The sequence below is a fragment of the Mirounga angustirostris genome, unplaced genomic scaffold (genome assembly GCF_029215605.1).
Source record: "Mirounga angustirostris isolate CCGP_5_RB_7025 unplaced genomic scaffold, mMirAng1.0.hap1 SCAF_8, whole genome shotgun sequence".
NCBI lineage: Eukaryota > Metazoa > Chordata > Mammalia > Carnivora > Phocidae > Mirounga > Mirounga angustirostris.
Window position 1 is genome coordinate 100,528,089 of NW_026991716.1, and position 15,498 is coordinate 100,543,586.

At 38.2% G+C, this 15,498-nt stretch overlaps 1 protein-coding gene across 4 annotated transcripts in view; it reads left to right on the top strand.

Annotated features, from left to right (window-relative positions):
* DSE (dermatan sulfate epimerase) overlaps nt 1–15,498 on the top strand; it is a 112,295-nt gene that overhangs the window by 94,011 nt on the left and 2,786 nt on the right. For all 4 annotated transcript variants that reach the window (XM_054505519.2, XM_045865364.3, XM_045865363.3 and 1 more), the window contains 3 exons: nt 6,780–7,033; nt 10,684–10,923; nt 14,214–14,421. In XM_054505519.2, coding sequence (XP_054361494.1) covers nt 6,780–7,033; nt 10,684–10,923; nt 14,214–14,421 — 702 coding nt within the window. The remainder of the gene's footprint in view (nt 1–6,779; nt 7,034–10,683; nt 10,924–14,213; nt 14,422–15,498) is intronic.

Here is a 15,498-nt window from a genome sequence, read left to right on the forward strand (position 1 = left end):
GGGCTTATAAAACTATGTTGTCTCAAAATGAGAAAAAGGATTGTTTTGAGTTCTGCTTTTTGTAAAGGTTGAACAGAGTAGAGCCTCATTTAAACATAAAAGTACATAAATTTGCCTATACCATGGATCACATCATGATTTTCACAATATAGTCACATATGGAAAAGCCTGACATAAAACTGTTTGGCTGTAAAAAGTGCTAGGAAACAGGACTCATAACCATAATAACATTATAAAGGGCGTTACGAGTTGCCCCATTGTTTCTAGTATTTATTTTTTGTATACTATTGATTCATTTAAATAAATATCAGTGATTTCTTGACCCCTCTTTGATTTTAAATACCAAACTTCTGTTACTCCACGTATTTACTTTAACAGTATTTGTGTAAATGAAATTAATATATAAAAAGTTAAACAAGATTATGTAAAGAGTATTATGTGAATCTTGTAATCCTAAATGTTAATCTTTTCAGAGATGGTTATTTTCTAAAGACTACATATCTATTAAAACTATATGAAAAAAATTTAATCATTTGATCATTCTTAAATCTATACAAATAAAAATAGATGCCAACATTATTATTAGACTTCTTTTTATTAGTTTTTTTTAATCAAGTAAGCTGTCCAATTTTTAGTAATAGAGACTTAGATTGCCTGTTTCTCTCTATACATAATGGATAGTTCAAAAGGCATTTATGATAATGGAGGCAGTCTGTTCATATAAAACTGGCATAAAAACTTGAATCAATGAAGCTATTACATTTTGGAAAGATTTTTATGCCTCTTTTCTTCCTTTGACAGTCAGCATGATTCATGGAAGCAGTACATCTTGATAAGCTCTATGCCTTTCCCCACCAACGCCATAGCCCTCAACTTAGGCAATTAATAGTTCATTTTCGTGCTCACATCATTCTGTGTCACATAAATTCATTTAAACTCATCTGTGAAAGTATTATAGGCAGCAGTTTTTAAACTTTTTGGAGTCAGAACTCTTTTACATTCTTAAAAATTAATGAAGACATCAAAAGGCTTTCTCTGGACTGTATCGATATTTAAGTATCAATATTTACCATATTAAAAATTAAAGCCAGGAATATTTAAAATATGTATGTGTTCACTGGAAAAGTCCATTTCTTTTTTTTTTTTTTTCCTTTAGGGTGAAAAGTCCATTTCATAGTAATATTAAATAACATATTTTTAGGAAGAAATAACTGTATTTTTTAAAGCAAAATATTTAGTGTGAAGAAGGTCATTGTTTTGCATTTTGCCTGTCTGCTGTATTCGGTCTGTTTTGGTTGACTTATATGAAGAAAATACAGCTACTTCACATCAATATGTGAAGAATACAAGATTCTAAGGATCTATTCTAATATTCTAAGGAGTACTTTAAGAATCTTCTCAGATAATTATGGATACTCTTTTTTTTTTTAAAGATTTTATAGTATTTGGGACGCCTGGGTGGCTCAGTCGGTTAAGCGTCTGCCTTCGGCTCAGGTCATGATCCCAGGGTCCTGGAATCAAGTCCCACATCGGGCTCCCTGCTCCATGGGAAGCCTGCTTCTCCCTCTACCTGCTCTGCCTGCTGCTCCCCCTGCTTGTGCTCTCTCTCTCTGATAAAAAAAAATAAATAAAATCTTAAAAAAAAAAAAGATTTTATGTATTTATTTGAGAGAGAGAGAACATGAGCAGAGTGGAGGGGAGGGGAGGGGCAGAGGGAGAAGCAGACTCCCCACTGAGCAGGGAGCCCAACAGGGGGCTTGATCCCAGGACCCTGGGGTCATGACCTGAGCCGAAGGCAGACGCTCAACCGACTGAGCCACCCAGGTGCCCTTGGATACTCTTTAATATTATACTAGAACTTGACAAGTGGTAGTTTCATAGAAGTTAATTTTATATGGACTCTGGATCATAAAATTTAGTTTCACTGTAGAATCTGAAACCATGTTATCTTTTAATTGGTAGAAAAATCCATTGGTATATTTTGCACTTAGAGTGGATCTTTTATCTATGTATGGTTTTGTAATATCTTGCCTTTTTTATTTTGAATGTTTGCTGAGTTATTCAAGTTTTCCAAGTGTTGACATATTTAATAATACAATATAAAAATAAATCACATTTGTTATCACTGACCTCACCAGAAAAATTTGTAAGTATTGGTAAACTCTTAAACACATGGCAGCAGCTACAAGTTTTCTAAAACTTTTATTTTCACTTGAAAAAGCTCAAATTTTATCATGGGCAACAAAGGCTTTCGATTTTCTTTAAACTGGCAGGCTTCCTTGTTCATTTTCAAGAAAACTTCCACTTAAATACGTAGTTCTAAATAACTAGAATTTGTCAGTTCAGCATTCTCGCATATAAAAATGATGTTTCATGAAAAAAAAGAGCTAGTTCAGCTCTTAATGCATAATTTCTTTTCATTGTGGCAGTTCCCACACTTTGGCATCCACTGTGCTTTTTTATACATACTTCCCATTTCATCACACAGAATATGGAAGAGAGATCTACTCAAAGGGTTGAGATTTTATAAAATTATCATTTTACCACTTTACTAAGGATATCCTTAAGTGAAACTGGCTTTTTTTTTTTGTAACTTAGAGTGCTTGGCCGCATGCGGGATCACACAAGGATTGCTAGAGTTGGTGCCCCTGCCTGGATTCTTGCTTAAGGTGCCAGCATTTTTAACCTGTTAGTGCTTTGGCCTCATCAGTGCAACTGTCAACATGTAACATCTTTATATTATTAGGAAAATAATTTTTACTTGAGGATTCCTTCAAAGAGTCTCAGAGACCCCGGGGGTCCATAGACCTTACTTTAAGAATGGCTCGTAAGGGGGGAAGGTATAGGTTATAAAAAGAGGACTACAGTAAGAATGTACCTAACCCTCCTCTTAACTGACTTGCCAGTGAAATTCACCTCCCTTGCTCATGTAATCTGGCAACAACTCCCATAGAATGCGCAATGTCGAGGCCAGTTGGCTGCCCTCTGCTATGTCCATTCATCTCTGTTCCCACTAGTAGAATAATGTGCTTTGCAAATATCAGTTGTATTTGTTCTCAAACAAGTTTATGCCAATTTCATTAATACGTGTAATTATACAATTTTAGTAATATTATGTAAATAGAGTGTGAGTTCGGGGCGCCTGGGTGGCTCAGTTGTTAAGCGTCTGCCTTCAGCTCAGGTCATGATCCCGGGATCCTGGGATCGAGCCCCGCATCGGGCTCCCTGCTCAGCAGGAAGCCTGCTTCTCCCTCTCCACTCCCCCTGCTTGTGTTCCCTCTCTTGCTGTGTCTCTCTCTGTCAAATAAATAATAAAATATTTAAAAAATAAAAAAATAAAAAAATAGAGTGAGTTCAAAAAGAAAAAGAATGTATGTTTCTAAAACTAACTTAAATGCTTTAGAAGGACGTACTGTAAAAGATTGCTATCATAATTTAGTGTGGATGAGATTTGTAAAGGTTTAGGGGAAAACATAAAAATCTGGAAGGATTCTACATTCCTTCACAAGTATCTTTAATTCCTATCTTTTAGAGAAACTAAGGCTTGAAATTGTGATGATGTGTTACGTGTGTTCTTTGCAGGAAAGAACAGTGAACTGATCTGTAGACCCACTTTCAAAGAAAAGGCTTTTAGTTCACCGTCAAAAGATTGGTGAATGTGTATACATATAGGTATTTTAAGCTGAAATAAAATTCATAAATTAATATCTGTTTCTTTTTTTTTTTAATGATTAACCTACTCAACCAGCTTTTCCAGTAGATTTACTAGCCAGTAGTCAGGATCACATTGAATCAGTTTCTTTGCTGCCATCCATGAGCTACAAGCAAATTTCCTTTGGTTTCCATGGCCATAAAATATGCTCTCTTCCATCATTACACTTAGTATCTACTGCTAGGTCAGATTGTATTGGTAAAGGATTTAGATAACCTTTTAGAAATGTAACTATTACAGGTCAGATTTCATAATGATAGAGTGTGAGCCTGATGGTATAAGCTCTTTTTTAAATTGGTGTACTAGGGATGCCTGGGTGGCTCAGTTGGTTAAGTGGCTGCCTTCGGCCCAGGTCATGATGCCAGGGTCCTGGGATCGAGTCCCGCATCGGGCTCCTCGCTCAGCAGGGAGCCTGCTTCTCCCTCTCTCTCCGTCTGCTTGTGCTCTGTCAAATAAATAAAATCTTTTTAAAAAATAATAAAATAAATAAATAAATAAATAAATTGATGTACTAGCATTTTATTGGATTGGAAACTGGGAGGCTTGGAGATTTTCACGGAAGTTGCATAGTAATGCTTCTGAAGGATGAGAATGATAGTAAGTGTCCTTTGATCTATAAAAATAAGTTCACTGTTAAAAAAGCAACAAGTTCACGGGTTAATCAGATGTGTCAGAGTCGGGCAGATGGTAGCGGTTCATTGATGTCAGCTCTGCCATGGTTAGGTGGACATGCGTCATTTATAGATGCATCGTGACATGGCACAAAGACACAGACTGGGAAGTAGATGACTCAGATTCTGTGCTTGGCTCACCAACCACCAGGAGTCACTGAAGACTGTTCCTAATTCCCTGGCAGTGAGCTTGCAGGAGAAGTTGTTTTTTTCCCTAGAAGTGGGGAATGCATTCACACTCTTCATAGTCTATTTCCAGCCAGTCCACGCTAGCAAGCTGACTTGCAGGGTGGCTTTGTGACCAACTAGTTAAAAAACTCATCAACCTTAGTTATTTTAGCACCAGGCCATATCACCACAGCTAACCCAAACACTGGAATTATTATTAAGTATCAAGAGATTCCTCCAAATTCCTGAGTTCATGATGATCATATATTCACTGTTAATAGTGTGGCCTAGTTTTACAGGCCTGTTCCTTCATTTTTTTCTTGCTTTCCAGAAATGTTTACTAAGCATCTACTCTGTGTCAGACACTGTTGTAGGATTAGGGATCCAACAGTGAATAAAATAGAGGAAAAAATAAAACCACGCACTTGCAGAACTTAAAATCTAATAGAGGATGCATATACATATACATATACACACATAAACACTAAGAGGACAAAAAAGTGAGAAAGGGAAATGAGATACGGTCAGTTGGAGAGCAATGTTGAAATTCTGCAGAGTGACCACAGAAGGTATCACTAAGATCACATCTTTCATATAAAACTCCTAAAAGAAGAATATAATCGGGGCGCCTGGGTGGCTCAGTTGGTTAAGCGACTGCCTTCGGCTCGGGTCATGATCCTGGAGTCCCGGGATCGAGTCCCACATCGGGCTCCCTGCTCAGCAAGGAGTCTGCTTCTCCCTCTGACCCTCCCCCCTCTCATGCTTTCTGTCTCTCATTCTCTCTCTCTCAAATAAATAAAATCTTAAAAAAAAAAAAAAAGAAGAAGAATATAATCTAGAGGAGGTAGTCTCTTAGAACATTTTTGAGTATTCTTGTCCTGGGATCTATGGTGTTTTATGGGAGAAACACTGCATCTTAATTTTCATTGACTCTAAGTGAAATTTAGCCTTTCTTCCAAATCATGAACATAGGTGACCCCTATAGTGATGTTGGGAGAACTTGTAACTTTGTCATAGGTAGGTATCATGGGTATTTTCATATCCCATTATAGTTATTATAGATACTATTGTTTATGCTCATCACTACTTACAAATTACAGTAGTTACTATCTCTGCTATTAAATCTTGTTTTTTAGTGCCGTAATAAAGGACAGAGATCACAATTTTTTTAAAAATCTGTATTGATAGCTACATGTCAAAGTAACAGATTTCTTTATATCCCTTCGTATTCTATCTTATGAATTTTAAAGCACTGAGAAAGAGGCTGAGGCTTCACCAGATTGCCCAGAGGTCAAGAGGTTCATGGCATAGAAATACTAAGCTTTCATTTAATCCCTAATTGTGTTTTCTTATACCTCCCATCTGTACAGCACACTTTTCACTGGAGTCGCTGTCCTAGAGATTACTCAAATATCTCTCCAGCATTTTCTGGGTAGTTCCATAGAATTGCAATTGTGAAAGATCCTTTCTAAGCTTTCTGTATAACGCAGGCCACACACTGTTAAACCACTTGCAGAATAATGTAGCCAGCCAAGCAGAAACTTGGCTTCCTAGAAAATGATGGTTTCATGCTTCACAGGTCAGCTTTTACACTTGTCTGCAAGATACTCAAAGGACCTTAAAGGCAGTGCAGTTCATCTTATGAGAAAGAACAAGATGTAGAAATCTGAGTTAGAATCAGCTCATTTCACTCACACCAGATTTTTAGTCACCCTCCTCATCATGGCCTTGACCAAGTGGGTCTGTCCAGATTGAGAGGTCATAAACTCTAGACCAGGATACCTGCACCTTGACCAGCCTGTGGGAAGTAAGGTGAGGTGGGATAGAAGTGTTCCACTGGTTTGCCAAGGCAGCCATAAGAACAGAACTGAGACCCTCTTACTGTGTGTAAAAAAGGGAGGGTGAGTACCAGTTAGATGGATGCTCCTGAGAATTTCGCCCTGGTTATATGCTTTAGATCTATTTGAGCATAGTCTTCTACCTCTCATCAAGAGTAAAAAGTCGAAAGGAAAAACTGTCAATGAGAGAAAAGCATTCATTCCGTAATTTCCCCATGAGACAAATTTTGTGCTTGTGTCTGATGTGGGAGGCAGCTAATTCTGAGGCATTCAGCCTCTTGGATTGTATCTTCAGTTGTGCCCTTTCCTTCTGAGAAACAGACACTCGAAAAGTGTGCTGAACGCTGTGGGACTGTTGCACTCATTCACACGGTCGATTTTTCTCTGCAGGCTGGTGAAAGATGCTCCTTGGGATGAAGTCCCACTTGCTCACTCCCTGGTTGGTTTTGCCACTGCCTACGACTTCTTGTACAACTACTTGAGCAAGACACAACAGGAAAAGTTTCTTGAAGTGATTGCCAACGTCTCGGGATATATGTATGAAACTTCATACAGGAGAGGATGGGGATTTCAGTACCTGCACAATCACCAGCCCACCAACTGCATGGCCTTGCTCACAGGAAGCCTGGTTCTGATGAATCAAGGTGCGTTGTGGACACAGCCGAGGGAATGCCGAAGCCAGCGTCAGCCATAGTTGCCTTGTGAGCAGAGCATTTTTATAACTAGCCTGAATACATGTTCATAGTTGCATCCTAACTGAGCTCCTGAGATGAAGTAATACCCAGGGCATCTCTTAGACAATTGAGAGGCATCGCTTCCTCATTGCAGCTACTTATAGTAGCCTGCAGGTTATTTAAGTAAGGCTTTTGATGGCCCCGAGCCATATGCTTATGGCACTCCCATCAGTGGCGGATATTCATTTCCCCAGAGAATTTGGCAGTGAAGACAGCTATCCTGGGTAAATGGAGTTTTTAAAAGCTAAATGGGTGGTTTATTATTTGAAATGAATGTTCTCTGCACACGGATGTCTGTCATTACAACACTCTTATTTTTTTCTTCTCTAAGGACTTAAAACCAATCTAGATCATTTAGGTCAAATTTGGAAGTGACTTTTTTGAATCACATAGCTACTTTCCCTTAATGTATTACGTAATTGCTGATACTACATTTTCTCTCTTATAATTCTGACTTCATTACAACACCTGTGAAAGTCTATACATGATTAATGTAGACTGTATTTAAGAAAAGCAGCCCTAATATCGTAATGACTTATTAGGATATTAAACATATACTTGGAGCTGGCAAATCTAACAGAACTCTTGACTCCTTCCCCACAAGAATTAGTATGCATTTTGTAGATTATCCAGCATCAGATTTCCTCGAGTCTAGCTTTCTCCCTTGTCTTATCAACCAGCCATCACTTTTAACCAACTGAGCCACCCAGGCGCCCTAACCAGCCATCACTTTTAATTAGTCTTAGAGGAAAAGAAACTAATATTAACTGAGCATATGGCATGTGTCCATTGCTCCTTGTCCCTATTTGATTTGTCACATCAGCCATCTAATGTAGCTGGGATTTGGATCCAGTTCTGGCCAAACTCAAAGTTCATTCTCTTTCCACTGTATTTTGTTGCCTCTCTTAGAATAGAGATTCAAAGTAATTGAAGGAAAGCTTTAAGAGGGCCAGGTTTCATTTTGGCTCCCTTTGCCCCCTACTCTCACAAAAACAAACAAGATTTAAAAGATCAAAATGCAAAATGCAAAATGCAAAAAAAAATTTTTTTTAAATAAAAGATCAAAATGCAAATCTTCAAACTATTGATAAATAAATCCCAAGGCCTATGAAAAGACATCTTCGTGAAATGGTGGAAGGAACCCAGGACAAGCTAGCTCTCAGCCCGGGGCCTTGGGTTTTAGCCTAGTAGAGTCTTACTTCTTTACATAAATGTTTAGTTCTTTAGTAGCAGGAATAGAGCTTATTTATTCATTCTTTGTGGGAGATAAGATTGCTCCAGATACTTGCAGGCATAGAAAATACCAATTCAGTTTGGACCAAAATGTGTAGTTCTCCTCTTGCAGGAGTTTGTGTGTGAATTTATTTTCTGATTACAGTAATGGGTTGCTCAGGGAGATAGTGTTCCAGAACGCCCACGTCGGCAGTGGACAGAAGAAGAGGTGAAGTCTCTGGCCCTGCGCATCTCAGTTAATAATCAGGCTTACCGTCCTGGCTTTCTCGGCACACTCACCACCTTTAGGAGCCACCTCACAGGCTGTTTTGACAATCCCATGTTCTCCAGACCAGCCTCACAGAAACTAGGCTAGCTTAGTGTACCGGTAGTTCCCATCGGAAGTGGGAGAATTAGAATGTTCTCTCTGTTCTGCTAACTCTGTCTAAGGCTCGGTGCACAGGGACCACAGGATCACCCATTAGCCGTTTACAGATCAGTTGGAAGGAAGACATGTGAAATGTTTAAATGAATACGCAGTAGTTACCATAGCACCAGAGAACGGAATAAGAGGTGTCATGAAGCTATGGTTAAATCTCGATCGAGTGTATTAAGTTTGAATTCAGGAGAGCAGTGTGAGAAGGTTCATAGAACTTTGAAATATAGATAGGATCTGGATAAGTGAAAATAATGAAGAACATTCCAGACAAGGTGTATGGATGGTGGAAAAGCACAGCGCATAGCATCAATAAGAGTATCAACTCCTAAAACCAAGATGCACTGTATGTTAACTAAAACTTAAATAAAATACCAGTATCAGTGCCTTGTATTGACAGATTTGAAGTTTAGGAAGGCAGACATTGCCTCATATCTCCCGAACAGGATTGTTGTAGGGAAAAAAAGAAGGGAAAACCAGGTCATGTGATTTCAGGGAGCAGTAAGTAGCAGGCCTGATTTTAAGTATTCCACTGGAGTCTGGTTAGAGATGGAGGATACAGAGAAGAAAAAGAGGAAGAGGACTAGAACTTGAAACCCTAATGATTACAGAATGGAAGCTAAAAACTCTCCAGAAGACTGGCCTGGCAGGTGGACAGCCGGATAGGAGGAGATGGGGTACAATCCACAGTCACCTCTGTGCCCCCAGGAGACGGGAGCCAGGTCTTACAGAGGCTGGCACCTTGGATTTAGGCTGCGATCTTGTGGTCCCAGGGCCCCTGGAAGCCCTCACACCCAGCACATGTGGTAGGCCGTGGTAGTGTTAAGTGCTGGTGACCATACATGTCTTCTGGAGCGAAGCAACAAGACTCTATCCACATCAGGAGGCAATGAGCTTACTTTCATCCTCACTGATTGTATGTTTTAAATATGTAAGCAAACAAAACTGAAATCTAAAGACCTAGGTTCAGATCAAAGTTCTGTTCATTTTTAGTCATGTGTCAGAGGTCTTGAACAATCAGGCTTTTCTGTAATTTTGGAGTAATAATGCCTAATTGAATTGGTAAAAGGATTAAGGAAGATTGTGTTCAGTGCTGTGTAAATTACAAATGTTTTAGAAATGCGAGTTGTGGTTGTTACCTAAATGCTAGTCTTGCAAGAATTATAGGAAGCTAGCATTTTTGAGTCAAAAGTATTTCATAAAAATTTTAAGGCCTTTAATTTTCAGTTGCAGAAGTAGAAAAATGTGACAGGTTGAAGTGCTTGAACAAAATTTTAGCTCATTTTTGGTAGATTCAGGACTCCCAGTTGATATTTTCACCATTAGATTGTCACTCCAGGGGTGTCTCTGACCCGCTGCGTTGCCTTTTGAGATCCTATGGCATCTAAAAGCACATAAAGGATGAGAGATTGTCTTCTAATGACAGAACAAACTGAAGACTATCTGCGGCTTAGCCTTTATAGTATTAGCAGCTTATTAAAAATCCTATGAAATAATGGTGCAAGTTTTATGAAGATAAGAGCTTTAAAAATATTTTCAAGTAGTAGTTTTTAGAAAAATTGAATGGAAGTCTTAATACACAGATCTTTTCTGGTAGCCTAAAGTTATGTGCAGTTTGTAATTTTGGTGTGATGCAGTTTCAAATGTATTAAAGATTGGAAACTGATACTCATTTCACGGTTTATCTTCACTTAATTAATAAATGATTGTATTCGAGAACTTTGTACTTTACATCATGGACCCAACACAAACCTGGATTAGCAGAATGTTATTTATAATGTTGGTCAGTGAGAGTTTTACAGAATGCTATTTGACCTGTAGTCAGATAACTCAGGGGATTTTATTTGGTCATAATTTTGTTTATGCTTCATTATAGCCCTCGTCAGTGTTTCCATGTGTTTTCATTCTTCAGGGTATCTTCAAGAAGCCTACCTATGGACCAAACAAGTTCTGACCATCATGGAAAAGTCTCTGGTCTTGCTCCGAGAGGTGACAGACGGTTCCCTCTACGAAGGAGTTGCCTACGGCAGCTACACCACTAGATCGCTCTTCCAGTATATGTTTCTCGTTCAGAGGCACTTTGACATCAACCACTTTGGTCACCCATGGCTTAAACAACACTTTGCATTTATGTATAGAACCATCCTACCAGGTATAGTGAGGAATCAGAAATGGGAAAACATTAACTATGATCGTTTTTTCTGATTATGAAAATGGGCTAGACTAGGAAAAGAAATGTGGGGTTCGAGTCATATTGAAATTAAAGGGATTTTTTTTTTAAATAAAAAATCAAAGAATTCAAGAGTTGCATATAACCAGAACGTTTGGGAAGTTATTGTGAGGATTTGTGATTTATGTACTGTAAAGCTCGGAGCATAATGGATCAAATATAATTCGTAGCCCCCACAGTACTTCTTTTTTGTAGATGTAAAACTTGGGTACATATGCAAATTCCTTTTCATGAATCTTTTTTTTTAATTTTCAAAATATTATTCTGTTTATTTTTGTATATTTGAAATAGCTCACAAAACAAAAAACTTTATATGTTTCTAATTCATCTGCAAAAATAACATTTCCTTTTCACAAATCTTAACAAAATATAAACATTTATGGTTACATGTTAGTTTTCCTTTACATGCAATCTCAAATTGATCCTCTTTTGTTTTTTAGTTTTTATTTCCAAACTATATAGATACTCAAAATGAAAGACTATGCCTACATATTTGTTGGAGCTTTAGTATTTTCTTTGAATATTTTACTGAAATAAATAGTGTAAAATATAAAAGATAAAAAAAATGAATTGCTACAAAACTTCTAATTCCTTGTTGCCATGTAGCTCAGTCTTCTAAGAGAACTAGCTCTAAAAAAAGATGTATATGATTTAAGAACACTTTCATTTCTAGGACAGCCTTATTACTCTCCTTGTTTCAAAACAGGACTAAGATGTTAGAAAAGTTTAGGAGGTAGATTTTCAGCAGGATGGGGATTTTTTTTAACACCCAAAAAACAAATAATTCAGTTAAGAAATGGGGGAGAAGACATGAATAGGCATTTTTCCAAAGAAGACATTCAGATGGCTAACAGACACATGAAAACATCACTCAATACAAAATACAAAAGTATGAGATACCACCTCATACCTGTCAGAATGGCTGAAATTAACAACACAAGAAACAACAGGTGTTGGCGAGAATGCAGAGAAAGGGGAACCTTCTTGTACTGTTGGTAGGAATGCAAACTGGTGCAGCCAGTCTGAAGGACAGTATTCTAAGGGGTGCGCGCATAGTGATGTTTATAGCAGCATTATCAACAATAGCCAAACTATGGAAAGAGCCCAAAGTCCGTTGACTGATGAACAGATAAAGAAGATGTGGTGTATATATACAATGGAATACTATTCAGCCATGAAAAAGAATGAAATCTTGCCACTTGCAACGACATGGATGGAGCTAGAGTGTATTATGCTAAGCGAAATAAGTCAGAGAAAGACAAATATCATATATTTCACTCATGTGGAATGTAAGGAACAAAAACAGATGAACATATGGGCGGGGGGGGGGGCGGAAGGAGAAAAAAGAGAGGGAAACAAGCCATAAAAGACTCTTAATGATAGAGAACAAACTGAGGGTTGATGGAGGGAGGGAGGTAGGGGATGGGCTGGATAGGTGATGGGTATTAAGGAGGGCACTTGCTGTGATGAGAACTGAGTGTTGTATGTAAGTGATGAATCACTGAATTCTACTCCTGAAATCAGTATTGCACTGTAGGTTAACTAACTAGAATTTAAATAAAAATTTGAAGAAAAAAAAAAAGGATGGGTATTTTTTTTTCCCCCAGTGAAATGTAATTTTTAGATGGTGATTCTAGACCTACAGTAAAGAATCCAGTCTTTAAATCTTTTTGCTCTGGTTGTGTACACATGGACTGAATAGAATCTCCATTATTTGATTAGTTATCCAAAAAATACTGCAGAGCAAAAGAATGATAAGATTCTTAAAGTTTAGTTGAGAATTAACTTTCAGAACGCTATTGTTTTATTGCTTATTCTTAGATATGCAGGAGAGGCCTGTTTTTAATTATCTTGATAAACAAAGGCCATCTAAGGCCAGGGACCTTGAAGAGGACTCAGTGTTTTGTAATTGGATCTGAGATCTAACAGCCAGCCACATCACTGCTGTGAGCTGCATCTGTGACTGCATCCTAAACTGGGAAAGACAGGATGAACACCTCTAAGAGGAGGATTCAATGTATTTATGTCAATTAATCCAACAAACCATTATTGAACATCTGTGTGCCAGGCACTGTACCAGGCAGGGGATTCAAAGAGAAATAAAACACATCAGCTTTCAGGGAATTCACAGATTAATAGAAGATTCAGGAAATGACATTTTATCGTAAGATTCACTTGGAATAGTATTTACTAAAATGGTAGAAGCAAAAACATTAGCTGTAAATTATGTAAATATGGTCATGGTATCATTTTAGAAGGGATTATGTGTTAAAAGTCAATTTATTCTCAACAACATTTCTCTTTTTTTTTTTCCTCCACAATGGCTGTTCTAGTAATGATTATTCCTGTCTGGCTCAGAGTTGTCTCCCATTCTTTTTCCAGAACACCTGGAGCATATCCAGTCTTACCTGCTTTTGTTTTGCTGACCTATTCCAGTATGATCTTTGCATTTTCTCTCTTGAACTTCCAGCAGTACATATTAGCAGGATCTTCTATGGGAATTACGTTTTCTTCCTGTATGGGGGTGCCTGGGTGGCTCAGTCATTAAGCGTCTGCCTTCGGCTCAGGTCATGATCCCAGGGTCCTGGGATCTAGCCCCGCATCGGGCTCCCTGCTCAGCAGGGAGCCTGCTTCTCCCTCCCCCTCTGCCTGCCGCTCCCCCTGCTTGTGCTTGCTCTGTGTCAAACAAATAAAATCTTAAAAAAAAAAGTTTTCTTCCTACAGAAGTGCAGTGGCTCCCTTAAGCCTTATAACTTCCACTTTATTGGATGCCAAATTGCAGCACCTTATGTCATCCTGTTGGTGCAGAATGTGGGACAAGTTGGTAAGAGATCTAGTGCTCAGTCCAGGTTTGGGAGCTCCCCGTGTTCCAGAGGAGAGCCTATGTGTCTCTGCAGTTATGATGACACCTAGCATGGGCACTGGGAAATGCGGCAGGTGGGCAGTGTTCAGGAGCATTAAGAAGTGTGGCACTTCCATTACCAGTGATAGGTTGCCACATAACAAATACAAACTTGCACACTTGTGGAAGACCTTCAGAGGTCTCATTAACTGGTCTGGGGTGAAGCGTGGACATCGTGCTTTTGGTTTTTTTTAATCCAAGGTACACAATCGATTCTAATTTGCAACCAGGATTGGAAATCGTTGTTTAGGTCTTTATAGGAGCATGCCGTTTTAAATGTATCTTCATTCTGTCAAACTTCTTTCCCCAGGGTTTCAAAGAACCGTGGCTATTGCAGACTCAAATTACAACTGGTTTTATGGTCCAGAAAGCCAATTAGTGTTCCTGGATAAATTTGTCATGCGTAACGGCAGTGGTAACTGGCTCGCTGACCAGATCAGGAGGAACCGGGTGACCGAAGGTCCGGGGACACCGTCCAAAGGGCAGCGCTGGTGTACTCTTCACACGGAATTTCTCTGGTAGGACATGTTGGGCTGCCTTTAAAAAGAAACTGTACCCAGGGCTAGAGTGTGCTAGATTTATGCATTTAAACAGAAAAACTACGTAAAGCACTTTGTAACCCCTTCTCCATATGCCGGCTCAGCTTCGGTTCCTGTTGCAGCGCTGGAGGCTCTGCTAGAAACATTTCCTTCCATGTAGGATCTCATTACTGTTGGCAGTTTTTGGTTTTCTTGTGTTAGAGATGTCCTGGGCTCACACTGTTTCATAGATGGGCATGTTTTGATTTACATCATTTTTGAAATCATATAAAGAGAAAACCACAAAATTTAGACTGGGTTACTCTGACAATCACAGCAAAGAAAGAAATAAAGGTAGGAAAATGTTTTGTTTTAGTAAATGGAGCATTATAATCTTCTAATAGCAAAGCTGTTACTGAATTTCCAAAACTGTTTAAAAGTGTTTGACAGTATTTGACAGTTTCACTTTGATAATAAAAGAACCATGTAATTTTTTCTGCCTTAATCTTTTAAGCCCAGAAAGAGAAGCCAGGTCTCCTTTTTAAAGTACTGCCAAGTATAGTGTTGGCATCCAATAAATTAAAATAAAAATTACAGGGAACTGGTTGATCATTAATCCTTGATGTCTTTTCAAGCTATTGAAATGGGTATTCAATTCCAAAATAAGCTTCTGTGGTTTGATTTTCTTCTCTTCATTATTTATTTATTTAGTTAGTTAGTTTAAACAAGTAAGAGGGGAAAAAAATATTAATAAAGTTATAACTGGTGGTAATTTAACCAGCATTTTAAAAAACTATTGTCACAGATGAAGTAGATATATTAATATGTAACCATTCCTGTTTCAGGGGTGTGAAGTAATTATTTAGTAGTGATTTCACTTATCCTAAATAAACAACCAGGAGAGTTCTATAAAGCTGACTACAGGAGTCAAATTAATGCTAAGTCTAACTTGGTTCAAAATCTGCCATTTATAGGAATATGCAGACCAAAATCAGAGAAGTATGGCCAATTCATCTTGTGTCTAGATTTGTTAAGTCACGGTAATTAAGCCAACATTATTAACTAGACCTAAGTAGA